We start from the raw sequence: 13,863 nt of genomic DNA on the forward strand, positions 1-13,863 counted from the left end.
GCGAAAAGGAGGCCTGAGCCAAGGAAAGCAGAGAGGCAGCAGGGGGTAGAGGGAAGGGCTGAAAGAGAAGGAGATCTGCCCTGTACAACGATGGCAGCTGCAGAGGGGGGTTGGAAGGTGTCCATTTTTAAGGCTGATAATAAGTGACTCCAGAATGAACATGAAGAAATAGCTACCCGGGCCCATCCCCCCCAGCTCCCCCTCCCCATTTCTTCAATCCTGGTTTGCCCGGACCCCCCGCTGCCCACTCCTCTCTGGAGCTCTGACTCCCTTCACCTCCCCCTCATGGAACGTACCCTGCTCCTCAATGCAGGGGGCCCTGCCAAGGAGGGCGTGGTGTGCAGACTACGGAAAAAGTCAAAGCAAGGGTGACCGTCCTCACCGGGGAGGGGCTGAGGCACAAATTCATGAGCAAGAATTCCGCTGACACTTGTGTTCCAAGGGCTCTTGAGTTTAAGCAGCTCTACGTTAAAATGTGTGGCCACAGTTAGGATTACAGGTCCAAGTTGATTCTTTTCTATCGGAGGGGAGGACAGACTCCCAAACAAACATCAACTCAAGGGTTAACTTTCCCGAGGACGCATAGGACTCACCAGCTACTGTGGAGGCAGGAAGTGGGGAAAAGAGCCGGAGAACGTGGGAACTTTCTAACTGCCCTTCCCACCAGTGACACAGCCCCTCACAGGCCCAGTGGGAAGTGTCCATCGGGCGAGAGCGGACAGCAAAGGCCAAAATGGGAACGCATGTCCACAGCCCCTTTGCTTTCAGATAAAATTCACGACAGAAATCTCGCTCATACTTTTCCAAAACATCATCAGACTTTAATGTTTCAGATTATATATGTCATAATTGTGCCAAATTCTCCTCCGTCAAGCATTTTTACAAGTCTTAACTTCTGTGTGACTCTGTATTGTTACTGCCTTAATGTGACTCTAAGTTCTGTGTCATTGTCATTTGATCGTGTTTCAGGAATTCATTTTTGTTTCTACTTCTGAGAGTGGTAACTAGTTTTGTGTTTTTTTTTAAGTAGAGGTGTAGAAGTCTTTTTCAAGCGCGGTTCAACAGAAAGGCCGGCAAAGGCAAGAGGAATTTAGGGCTCTACTGCCCCCCTGTGGCCGCTTTAGCAAACCAAGAAGAGGGTGAGGCATGGAGCGAAGATGGGGCCGTTTTCCCCTGCGGCTGTTTCAGGTTTGTCTCTGAAGAACCAGAGGGACCTCGGGGGAGGACATAAGTGGGCGCCTGCAGTGAAGCAAAGGTCCCGGCTTGCCCCTGCCAATCCCTGCAGACGGCTGAACTCACCGTCTTGCAACAAGGTCAGAAAAGGTCTGGTGACAAAGCTTGTTCATAGTCCCTAAAACGCCACAAGCCCCTTCCACATATCTCTGGCAGGTGCCAAGTGACTCCAGGTGCCAAGTGCTTGAAGCCATCAAATACAGTTGGGACGCAGCTGGCTTTCATTCACACCCTCCTGTCTCCCCCACTGTTATCACCCTGTTTTGATCACCCTTATGGAATCATACAATTTGAATCCGGAAAGGTTGTGGAGACCAGCCAGCCCAACCCACTGACTCCACAGAGGACGAGCAGAGCCCCCACCCCCTGCCCCCGCACTGCACTGCCCCCCACTCCCAACCCCCACCCCCCTGCCAGCCCCAGAGCTGCTGGTGTAACAGGTGTAGGTGTTTCGCTGTTCCCCGCCACCCTGCACGTGGGCAGCCAGCGAAGAGCCCCTGAGTAGGATAGGTGGGAACAGGACCGATGGGTCTGGAATTCAGGGGGGCCATGCTTAATCTAGGCTGCACACTGCAGTCATGGCACTGGGGGGGCAGTGACTAACAGTGACACCTGACTCCCACCCCCAGGGATTCTGATTGAATCGGGCTGCAACATGGCCTGTGCGTTTTTGACCTTTAGAGGTCTCTGGGGGTTCCAAGTGTAGCAGGTCCGAAAACCCCTGCTTCCAGCCCGTCCTGCTGAGCATCCGGGGCCAGGGCTGCTGTCCCAGGAAGACCTGACCTGGCTGGAAGCGGGTGGAATCCAGCGAGCGTGTCGACTGGGCTCCTGATGTTTGCAGCGGAATATGAGCACTGTCTTCCCGCCGGCTGGTCTTTAAAGCACGTGAATGGAGTTCACTGGCAAATATAAAGTATCTGTATCAGAGCCTCTACGTATTTCCTGTCCGCAGCTGGGTTTGGATTATGCTTTGACTCGCTCGTTCCAAGTGAACCGTCGAAAAAGTGGGGTGTCTGATACCCGTGCTGAGCTTGTGCGTTCAAATTCCAGAGGGCATCTCTCGTGCAGAAAAGGGGGTGCTGTGGGGGATATTTTACCAGTGAATACAGATCTCACTTATGTTGGTGAAAGAATTCTCCCCCCGGGGAACCATCCCTTCAATTCTGTCCAGTAAAACACTTTCCCTAAAGAGCCGGAAAAGTCTAAAAGTCTGTGTCAGCCCTGAAGAAGGCAACGATAATTCTGCAGTTAATGTTTACCTTTTAATTACGGTTAATATTCAGTATAATATTAGTTTCTAGTGTACCAAGTAGAGGTTAGACATTTATAAAACTTCCAAAGTGATGCCCCAGGTAAGTCTAGCGCCCTCTGACACTGTACATCGTTATGACAATATTATTGATTATATTCCCTGTGTTGTACTTTGGATCCCCTTCACTGTTTCGTGTCAACTGGTACTTCTTAGTCCCCTCACCTTCCCCACCTAGCCCTCTGACCCCCCAAATGCAGGAAGAAGATACAGCACACATGTACAGTGGAATACCACTCAGCCACTAAAGAGAGAATGAGGTCTTACGGTTGTAACGACGTGGATGGACCTAGAGGGTGTTGAGCTGAGTGCAACGGGTTGGACAGAGAAAGACAAACACCCTGTGATCTGCTCATAAGTGGAACCCAAAATCAAAATAAATGAACCAACAAGACCGAAGCAAACTCACAGACGCAGAGAACCAACTCTGTGCCCCGTGTTTTTTTTTTAACATGTAGTTCATTGTGGGAGGGACTTCCTCGTAAGTCCCCCCTGCCCCGGGTGCCATGGTCGAGGTGTGTAAATATGACTGAGACATGACGTGATCTGCTTGGGGAGGAGGGGTAGCCGTTTTCCCTGCTGGGAAAAGGCCATGGACTGGTGGCCAGTTTCTCGGGGGAGACAAAGGCCAGCAGCAGCCAGTTTCTCCGAGGAGAAAAAGGGCCCAAGCCCCCTCTTCCAGGGTTTTTATTGGGTTGTAATACACAGGAATACAGGGCAGCAAGGATCAAACAGTAGATAACATTTCAAAGAAATCTGAGGGTTTCAGAGTCTGTCAGGAACAGAGTTTTAGGGTTTCCTGCTCAAACCCTTAACATGAATGAAAGCACTCTTAGCACAGCAGATTTCACAGGTTTATCAGCAAGTCTTTGTGATGCCAGATTTTTCCCCAGGACACACTCTAGCAAGGCAAGGAGCTGCACCTCTCCCCAACAGGTATTCAGGCTTAAGGGGATTAGAGCCAGGAAGCGCTTCTCCCAGAGGACATGGGGACTCGGACTATGTCAAAGCCAGGGGGAGGAATGAGAGTCCCTTGCTCCCTCTTTGTTGCAGCCCCCCACCCCTAGTCCTTCCATGAAGGCCTCCCAAGTGACTGAGTCTGGCTTAGGTTGCCCCCCACTGTGAGGGGCCTTACCCGCCATTGAATTCCGACCATGCTTTGGGGGCAGGGAGAGGAAACTGAGGCAGTGTTTGCTACCAGAGACAAGGTTTGTCTCCTGTGGCTAGCATTCCAAAGGTCGTCCCTCACCCTTTGCCACAAGGGATCGAGATACAATTTCTAGAACCAGGCAGAGCGGTCTACAACAGTTCATCATCGCAGGCCCCTCCCCCATAAGACCCCTCTGTGGGGCAGGGGGGGGGACCTTCCACCGCTCTACCTCACCTGCCAGGACTGGGGGGCACTGCCACCGTTACTGTGATGTCAACATTGATCAGTGAGTTCAGGGGCTGTCAGATCAGTTACAAAGTCCCCATCAGCTTCTGATGGCCATTCAAGAGCCACTGCCGGGGACACAAATGAGAGAGGCCACCTGCCTACCGTGCAGTCTAGGCCAGTCAGTCACCTCCTGGACCCCAGAAATAGTGTCTGTGACGGAGCCCCACCGTGGCTGCCAGTGCCCTGGAGAGATGACTCGTGACCACCCAGGGGAGATGTCGCAACACCAAGCCAGCCTGGGTCGCGCCACTCCTCCTCTCCCGTGACTGACCGCAGGAATCTCGCAGCACCCCCTTCGCGGCCAGGGGAGCCGGAGCCCATCCCTGCCGCTGGCTCCCGCAGCACCCTCGCCAACGCACGTGCCCAGTCCCCACGCCTGCCACCTGCTCCTCGAGGAGCCCTTCTCCCCTCCCCACCTTTAACTGCCCCTTTCTTGGTCCAGGGATGTGTTCACCGGCTGTTGTGGACTGAATGTCCGTGACCCCAAACTCCTTTGTTGAAATGCTGACCCCCGACGTGACGGTGATGGGAGGGGAGGCCTTTGGGAGGTGCGTAGGTCTGAGGGTGGAGCCCTCACCAGTGGGATTAGTGCCCTGACTTACGAACGGGACACAAGAGCTTGCCCTCTCTGCTCTGCCTGTGTGAGGACACAGGGAGGAGACGGCCACCTGCAAACCAGGAGGCGGGCTCCTGCCAGACACTGGATCCAGCAGCACCTCAATCTCGGACCCCAGGCTCCAGGTCTGCGAGGTCTGGATGCCTATTGTTTGAGCCACGCAGCCCATTATAATCAGCTGTAGCAGACCACACACTGAGAAAGACACGGGCATTTCTTCCACAGGTGTTTGCCTGTCCTTTTCCAAATTGCCTCGTATCAATTATTGAAAAAAAGGTCACTCTTGCCTCCCACATCCCCACCCACCCATCGTTTGCCTCCTCTCCTGTCTTTCACTCAGAGTAAGTGAAGAGGGTCATTAATGCAGGGGAGTTGCACTTTAAATTAACCACTTATCCACCCAATGCCTAGAGAGAAGCTGGTATGTTGTTGCCAGGGTTGCTGCAGGCCCTGGTTCCTGTATTTGAGGGGTGACATAAGAGTCTCGAGACAGGACCTGGAGGTAAACAGACAAGGACACTCCCAGGGCCATGGCGCAGTCAGGCTGGCTCCCTGGCAGGGACGGCGGCTCAGCTGGAGAACCCGGGGGCAGCCTTCGGACATCTGTTTGCCTCAGGCCCCAATTCAGTAGCACAGATGAAGCCACGTCACAACCAAACACACTCTTCCTCATTCAGAACCGCATCGGTTTGGGGACCCAGGCTCAGGACAGAACCCTGGGAGGGGAAGGCATGCAGGGACAGGCAGAGCCACAGCAGGGAAGAGAGCTCAGGGGGGAGAGGAAATGTCAGCGATGTCAGATGCCAAGCAAGATAAGGGCGGAAAAAATACCCTCTGGGCGTGGAATGCAGTCAGAAAAACAAGCCGACCTCCCGTCTCCAGCCCGTGCCTGCCTGCGCCGGCTCACCGCAGAGAAGGGCAGAATCCTATCTGCCCTTCCCCTAGAAAGGCATTTTGTCCCCAAGCTCTCTCTGGTCTCTCCAGAGGGGACAGCACCAGTCTTTGTGGTTTGAAGGTCCTGCTTTGCTGGGAAAGGGAGGGGCCCTTTGCTAGGACCCTTTCCAGCAGGCATGGCTGAACCATTGGAGATGGGAAAGGTGGGTACCTCAGACCCTGGGGCACAGAGAGCAGCCCGCCCACGTCAAGTCCTCAGAGTCTATAGGGACGGCGGAGAGCCTCGGAGGGGCCTCAGGGACCCTCCCCGGGGGAGCACGGGGCATGGAGGGAGCACAGCCTTCAGTCCCCAGTGCATGGTGCTCACCGGGCCTGGGCCCTAAAGGGCCTGGGGCAACTGCCTGGGCTGAGGGTCAGGGCCCAGCCCAGTCTTGCAGAGTTAGAACCTGCCGTGGCTTCATTTCGTTACAGGGAGTATCTACGAAGGGAGGATGCTACTTAGGTTATCACCTCTCACCTGTGTTCATAAGAAAAGACCTTACCTCTTTAAAATACGGTTGATATGGAAGCAGCGACTGTCCCACCCGCCTGACCCTACAAGGGCTGCCATGGGACCAGTTCGATGGAGAAGGAGGAGGGGAAAAGTGGAGGATGGCACCAAGGGTGGCCGGAGCAGTAGGGGGTGGGGGTCGCTTTTTACTTCTCTGTCAACTCCTCTCTTCCTGTCCTGATGACCACAGGTGGGCAACCAAGGGACAGGCCGCTCACATGGAATGAGCTCATGTGACTCCCACTGGGTCTTACGACACAGTGGTTTTGCACATTTCAGTTTCGATTTCTTGTCGTTAGGGTAAGTGACGTGTGCGGGAAACCCAGGACACTCAGCGTGTGTGGTGGGCACTATGGGCTCTACCTGGGTCCCCTCTTCAGGGTTGGTGCTCCCACCCTCCCTGCTGCTGAGATAGGAAGGCTGCCCCCCCTCCCTGGGAACCGCCCTCGGCCACTGGGACCTGCCTGCTGGACTGTGCCCCCTCCCAGGGGACAGCGGAGGCCAGTGACTGGCTGATTTTGGATGCCAAAGCCTGGGCCCCTCCCCTCAGGTAGGACCGCACTGCAGGGCCGGCCCAGCAACGGGGCTCCTTGCAGGGTCAGCTGAGACTCTCTTGAGGTCAGTTTCTCCCTTTCCTGGGGCTTGCCTCAGTTGGGTCCCTGCCAGGCCGTCTGCAGGGAGCCCTCCCCAGCAAGACCTCCTGGAACTCGGCATTCCCGGGGCTGCCCTCTAAAGTAGCCTGCTTTCCAGCTCCCACTTTCTCTTCCACCAGCACTCAGTCACAGACGCCAGGAAGCAACGCAGTGTCTCACCTTGAATTGCGTTACTTTCCCTGCCCTCCACCCATTTCCGACATAAAAGTCAAGGGGCCCTCCAGGGCCTGCAAAAGGAGACAGTGGGAGGAAAAGGCAGGAGCCAGGGCTGAGGCACTTCTCACCGGGCTAACTCCCATCAGGCCTTCAGGCTTGAGGACGCCTGCCCCGAGGGAACCTGGACCCCGAGGGCTGGGCCCGGTGCCCTTGCTGACTGCCCCTCAGCTCCCACGTGCCTCCCTGGCATGGCACGTGCCCCCCTCAATTACAATCAGTTACGTACCTGACCATCTCCATCTGGAACAGGGGTCCCCAAGCCCCGGGCAGTGGTCCTTGGCCTGTTAGGGACTGGGCCGCATCACAGGAGGCGAGTGGCGGGTGAGCAGGTGAGCGGGTGAAGCTTCACTCCCGTTCCCACCGGATCCCTGCCTCCTGACGCCCCTACACCCCCCGCCCGCCGTCTGTGGAAAACTTTCCTGGTGCCAAAAAGGTTGGGGGCCGCTGCTCAGGCAGGTCAACGCCATGAGGGCAGCGAAGGGGGCTCAGTGTCTCGCCTTGTCCTCCCAGGGTGAGGTTCCGGCCCGTGGGAGTGTGTCCCGCAACCTCACTAGGAAACACGCGGCAATGCAAGCAGGGCAGCCAAGGAAGTGCTGGTAAGAGGGCCCTTCAGGAAGGTTTAGACTGGACACGGGGAGCTCAGCACCTGGCGCTGCTGCCCCTGTGCCGGCGAGAGTGGGCCGCTGTTGCCGCCACTAGGGGCAGTGGGAGGGTGCCGTGTGACAGGAGCTGCCTCTGGGTCGAGGGACAGGTCGGCCCCACCAGGAAGGAGACCTCTGAGACCCCACCAGGAAGGAGCCAGGGAGCTCAATCCCCTGACCTCGCTCTCCAGTGTCCCTCCTAAAACTCCCCACTGGCCAAACCCAGCTGAAAACCAGAGGCAGGGGGTGAAGGGGGTGGGGGAAGGGCCTGCTATTAGTAAGATAAGTCTCCCTGGACATAAAGTAGGGTAGAGGAGAGTGGACACAGAGGGAAAAATTGATGACACTTTTTTACTGAAACACTACTCAATGGATGTTTATCCTGTTGGTCACGGTCTGGTGCAGATAAATCAATCAAAGGCCGCACACATAAAAAGGCCACTAAGTGTGACTCCAACATGGGGCAGACGGCGAAGCCCTGGGCTATGTGAGCTGGGGAGCAGGAATGAGTGGTCCCGGCAGAGGCTGGCTGGGGGGTGGGAGGGAAAGTGGACTGGAAAAAGTCCGCCCACGGGCAGAGGACGATAAGGAAGTTTCTGCTGAGGCTCCGAGCAGCAGAGGGGAAATCTCTGGAAATCCGAGCCTGTGCCTCACGCAAATATGAGGTTTCATTTTATCACATGCTCAGAATGGGAGGCCCCCAAATCCAGACCAAGAAAACTCATCTCGGGCCATCAGTGTCCCTCAGGCTTCTGGCTGAAACAGATGCAAAACTCCTCCAAAAGGGAGTGCGCCCCATTCAGGCCACACAAAGCTGTTGTAAAGAAAACAACCCCCAGGAAAGACGAACTCGCATGGAGGGGATACATACCGCGGAAACGGACCCCCACGAGACAGTAGGCAGCTTCACAAAGCACAATTAAACCTGGAAGATTTGATTAACTCATGGTTTGATTAAAAGTTTTATAAGGGCCTGGCTGGTGTGGTTCAGTGGATTGAGCACCGGCCTGCGAACCAAAGGGCTCTTGGTTCGATTCCCAGGCAGGGCACATGCCTGGGTTGTGGGCCAGGATCCCAGTAGGGGACATGTGAGAAGCCCATGGATGTTTCGTTTCCTCTTTCTATTTCCCTTCCCCTCTATCTAAAAATAAATAAATAACATCTTTAAAAAATGTGTTTGTAAGGAATCAAGACTCTTAACTAGGTAGCAACATATCATTACCAGAATTCAACCAACCTCCCTGATGTGAAAGTTTAGTAACAAGAAGGAATGAGAAAACGAGTGTTAATCACGGGGCCTGATCACGGGCTGCTTCACCGCCCCTCACCAGCCAGGCGCCTCTGACTACCCTGTGGGCAGCGAGAACCCGAGGCCACCCTGGCCCTCCCTGGCTTCCTTCCCTGCTTTGTTTTTCTTCATAGGACTCCTACCACCCTACGACGCACTGGTTTATTTTGCTTTTGTCTGTGTAATGTAACCCACACGAAGGACTGGATGTCTGCCTGTATTGTTTGTACCTGGAACAGTGCTGGGCACACACCGGGCACTCCAAGAATACTTGTTAAATAAGCGAATCGAATGAATGGGGATCTATGTGTACCAGGAAACGAGACCTACGTGTAACACAATAGCTTCTTGGACTGAAACTGGGGTTAACCCACGACGATGAGGAGGAGCACGCACTCAGGGCGAAGGTCTGTGCACCGCAGGCCACACCACTCCAGAAGGTGGTGCCACTCCACCCAAGGGATGGCCCTGTTGTGCCTCCAGACGCTCAAATGCTGAGTAAGACTTTCTTCCTGCCTCAACTTCAGACCTCTCTACCATTCCTTCCTGCCCCTTTAGAAGTTTCCAGAACCCCATGGCCTTGGAGAGTTAATCCACAGTACAGTGATCGCAGACAACACGACAGTATTATAAACACCAAACTCGGTAAGGGACGAGGCGTGCGCTGTCCCCACCCGGAGGACAAATAATGACGGGAAGCCACAGAAGTGCCGGCACTGCAGCGGCCATGGGGCCGCCGCACACACGTCTCAGGCCCACGGGCTGCGCACTTTCACACACAACGTTCCATGTCAATCATATCACAGTTTAAAAAGAGTCTCGTGGCTGGAGTGCGGGTAAACAGGATGCTGGGGTCCAGCCAAAATAAGAGAATCCTGAAACCAAAATCCATGCTGATACCCGGAAGTTAGGGTGGCTCTGAATTCACAGTGTTTTTCTTAGAAAAACTTCAAATTTCTTCTGACTTCTGCCTGGTATTTCCCGCCACTTAACCACATCATGTGCACGGTAGAAGTTCCTGGGGTTTTTCAAGTCTCCACTTTGGACTTGATTCTCAGCCCCTGGCCTGGGACTGACCAGTGGCCTTCAGGCAACAGAGCATCAGGAGCCGGTGGACCATCACCTACTCACCAAGGTCCGAGGCCGGGGGGCCCGGGGCAGGTCATGCTGGGGGTGGGGGTGGGGGCGTGGCTCCAAATAGCCAGGCTGCAGCCAGTAGAGCCCAGGAGGAAAGACCCACCCCTGCTGGTCCCAGGGGTGAGGCTGCCACCAGGGGACAGAGTGTCCCAGGACGCAGTGACCCTCACTCACTCACAGAAGCCCATCCTGGGGACAGGGGGAGGACGCGCTGGGAATCGGTCCCAGGGCCAGTTCCCAGCAGGGCCATCCCCCGAATGCGGAGTAAAGCCCTGCGTTTGCTTCCCTTTGAGTTAAACTTAATGCTCAATCCCATGTTCAGCTGGGCCCTCCCTGTGTTTATTTTTCTTTTCCCTTTCTAGTTTCCTTATTTCCAGTTCTATTTTAACAGGTCCACATTTCGTATCGACTGCTCCCTGGAATACCTCTGTCATTAGCAGGATGGACATTTAACGGGCAATGTGAATGCTAAACCAACCTGCAAGACTGGTCCCCACCCCCGCGCCAGGTCAGTCACAGGTACGGAGGCCTGATCTGGGAGTTCATCCAGATTCTTCACTTATTTCCAGTTCCTCTTCTCAGTTCATTTTTCCTCCAAAGCACCCCGGTTCCTTCCCCTTCACCCTCTCCCTCCACCCCAAATGCAGACTCTTGTCACCGTTTCCTCTCTCTGGCCTCCAGCCTCCCCCCACCCCAGCCTTGCTTGCGCTTCAGCTTGTTCCCCTTACATCTCTGCCACCCCAACTTGATGACGCCCCAGGGTCCTGACCATGGGATTTTCCTGCGCTGGCCTCCCGCTCTGTGAACAGGGTCAGCGCCTAACAGCCACCTAACTCCCTGGCACCCCCTGTCAGGGTTCCTGGCAGCCCACATTCCCTGCACCCCACCCTTCCCAGCTGACATCACTCGGTGGCTGCCATCTCGGTGAAATCCTCTCTTCAACACCCCGTCCGTCAGCCAAAGCATACCTCCTTCCCAAAAGCGACAATAAAAACCCAAGCACACGCTGGTCAGTGCGGTTCTCCCTAGGAGTTCTGGAAGCCCATATTGATTCAGGGAGGGGCTTCTGCCAATGATGAGAGGCTGCAGGGGACCACCAGGCCCCTGGGGTCTGCAGGTATGATGGGTGACACTGTTCTCCTCCGCTGCTGGCTGTCCCCTGCTCGGTGATCCAGGTCAGAAGTGCCTCCCAGCCTCCCTCAGTATCAGCAAGGAGCAGCACAGCTTAGTTCCCTTATCTGGGCAGCCAGGAGGACGCCGGCCCGTGCGAAGGCTGGGGGCAATCAGAGGCGGGGTACCGGGGGAGGCGGAGGACGAAACAACTTCCTGGTTTCCCTCCAAGGCTTAAGAACCACGCTGGGGTCTGGGGGAGCTTTCAAGGGGCTTTAGTCTCAGTTAGTCCCTGAGAGCTTTCACTGCTGGGCAGGAGCGATCGGGAACAAACAGTGGTTTCTCTTGCCCCTAAGGGTCAGGACGTCTAGTGTGTTCGGAAGGAAGCCAGTCTTTCCACTGCCCCGGCCGTTCCCACAGCAGCCCAGCCAAGTGGTAAGTCACCTCTGTCCTTAACCAGCGACGTCTGCGTGGACCGTAGGGTGGTTTCGCTTTTCAAACGTTGGCTCAGACCCTTCGAGAGGAGAACTCAGACCTCTCAGCCTGCCACAGGAAGCCGTTCCGGGGCGAGCAAGCTTTTTAAGCACGTACATGTTATGACTGGCACCAACGGTGTGAATCCGGTCCTCGGTTCTCTTTCCTGGCACGTTGCTTACATACTGTCTCCAAGTGGGCAGTCTTGCTCCCAGCAAGAGAACGACGTTCTTTGAAGCAGTGTCCTGCTTACCTGGGTTTGCCTGTGGCATTAGCACACTCCTGAGCACCCAGGGGCACTGTGACTGGATCCGGTACGGCAGCTGCCCTGGGGAAGGAGGTGCGTGGTACAGAGATGTTTGTTTTCACTCTTTCGAACTGTAAGCCTCCTCTGGCTACCATGAAGCCCTGGAGGAGAGAAAGCAGGGCTCCGGGGCACTCATTCTTTGTGGTTCCCCCCAGGACCACGCAGCTACATGCAGGAAGATCATTTTTCCTTTTGCCCTGGCTGGGTGGCTCAGTTGGCTGGAACATCTTCCCGGGTACTGAAAAGTTGCTGGTTCGATCCCTGGCCGGGCCCATGCAGAAGGAAACCATTCAGTGTTTCTCTCGCACAGATATATACATATTTCCCTCTCCCTCCCTCTCCCTTCATCTCTCTCTAAAGTCAATAAATATACCCTTGGGTGAGGATATAACAATAATAGTAATAATAATAATTTTTTCACTTCTCTGCAGGGCAGCCTGAAGATGGCTAATGACACACTGGCACCAGACGAAGATTACTACGACATCCTCATCGAGGGCGATCTGAATAACAGTGACACAGAGCAGTGCCACCAGTACGACGCCACGGCCCTCCTGGCCCACGTGGTCCCCCAGCTCTACGCCACGGTGTTCCTGGTGGGGTTCGTGGACAACTCCTTGGCCGTGCTGGCCTTGGTGAAACACAAAGGCCTGGGACACGTGGAGAACATCTACCTCCTGAACTTGGTCCTTTCTAATTGGTGTTTCTTGCTTACCCTGCCCTTCTGGGCTCACGCTGCCTCCAACGGGGGCAGCCTGGGCCACCCCATGTGCCTGATTCTCGTGACGCTGGGCTCCGTGGGCCTGCACGGCGAGGCGTTTTTCAGTGCCCTCCTGAGCCTGCAGAGCTGCCCGGGGCTTTTCCAGAGCAGCTTTTCCTCAGCTGCCAGGACGGTGCCCTGTGGCATCATCACAAGTGTGCTGGCCTGGGGGATGGCCATCCTGGTCACGTGGCCTGAACTCCTGTTTCACAAATCTTGGGGGGGAACCCAGCAATACCAATGCCTCTTGAGAAGGCCTCATCTCCTGCCAGGCGAGGATGCCTCCTGGGAGCGTTCTCTGACCTTGAAGATGAACATTGTGGTACTTCTGGTCCCACTGTTGGTTTTTACCGTTTGCTTCGTGCTCTTCATGCGGACGAGAAAAACGCTAAGGTCCGGGGACAGGAAGAAGGACCTTGTCAAGCTTGTTTTCACCATAATGGGTGTTTTCCTTCTGATGTGGGGACCCTACAACGTTGCGCTTTTCCTGTCTGCTTTCAAGAAGTCCTTCTCCCTGCACGACTGCAGGGGCAGCTACAGCCTGGACAGAAGTGTTCAGGTGACGAGAGTCATCGCCAGCACCCACTGCTGTCTCAATCCACTCCTCTGCATGCTCCTGGACGAGGCATTCCGGAAACACCTGTGCTGCTGCTGTCACCTGGGTGGCGACACCCCACTGCCACCTGCCGCAGACCCTGCACACGATAGGCCATGGGAGGAACTCCAACGGTCCACTAGTATGTAAACCAGCCTCCATCAAAGTGGGATCAATAAACGTTGCCGCTTGGTCTTGCCACATGGTTTTGTATGATTGTTTTACACATTTGGATACGAAGTCAGACAGAAAAGGGGGCGGGGAGGCAGACACTTACCAAGCATCGGTTTGCCTGGGGCGCTGTGCTGGGCTCCTTGTAACAGGAACCCCTTCACGCCTCACTTCCCATCCATGGTGTGGGTGCTGTCAGCCTCATTTTTCCGAGGAGGAAACCGAGGCTCGGAAGTATGTCTAAGAAGGCGCACGGTGGCAGGGCTGGGACAGCAGCCCTGGTGACACTTACTCCAGAGCCCATGCTGTGCCCAGTGTGCCCAACTTCCAGATATTGGGTGAGGAAACCCATGCGATGAGTATGTACTTTCAACATCAATGGGACCACATGTCAAATTAGAAGTGACCCACTCACATAGAAACAATTTTTAGGCACATTTTCCTGGCCATGGAAAGAACCAGCTAGCTGGA

The 13,863-nt window shown here is 55.2% G+C and overlaps 1 protein-coding gene across 3 annotated transcripts; it reads left to right on the forward strand.

Annotated features, from left to right (window-relative positions):
• The first annotated feature begins 10,103 nt into the window (after positions 1–10,103).
• CCRL2 (C-C motif chemokine receptor like 2) lies at positions 10,104–13,422 on the forward strand. Of its 3 annotated transcripts, none has more exons than XM_037030630.1 (3): positions 10,104–11,520; positions 11,756–11,899; positions 12,298–13,422. In XM_037030630.1, the coding sequence occupies exon 3, from the start codon at positions 12,310–12,312 to the stop codon at positions 13,369–13,371; it is 1,062 nt and encodes a 353-aa protein (XP_036886525.1). In that variant the 5' UTR covers positions 10,104–11,520; positions 11,756–11,899; positions 12,298–12,309; the 3' UTR covers positions 13,372–13,422. The 3 variants fall into 3 exon arrangements, with proteins under 3 accessions (XP_036886525.1, XP_036886524.1, XP_036886523.1); XM_037030629.1 differs by having other exon boundaries at positions 10,104–10,494; positions 11,442–11,899; XM_037030628.1 differs by having other exon boundaries at positions 10,104–11,899.
• Positions 13,423–13,863: the final 441 nt, after the last annotated feature.

This window comes from Sturnira hondurensis, unplaced genomic scaffold (genome assembly GCF_014824575.4).
Source record: "Sturnira hondurensis isolate 20B ecotype Veracruz unplaced genomic scaffold, ASM1482457v3 Scaffold0020787, whole genome shotgun sequence".
Lineage (NCBI taxonomy): Eukaryota > Metazoa > Chordata > Mammalia > Chiroptera > Phyllostomidae > Sturnira > Sturnira hondurensis.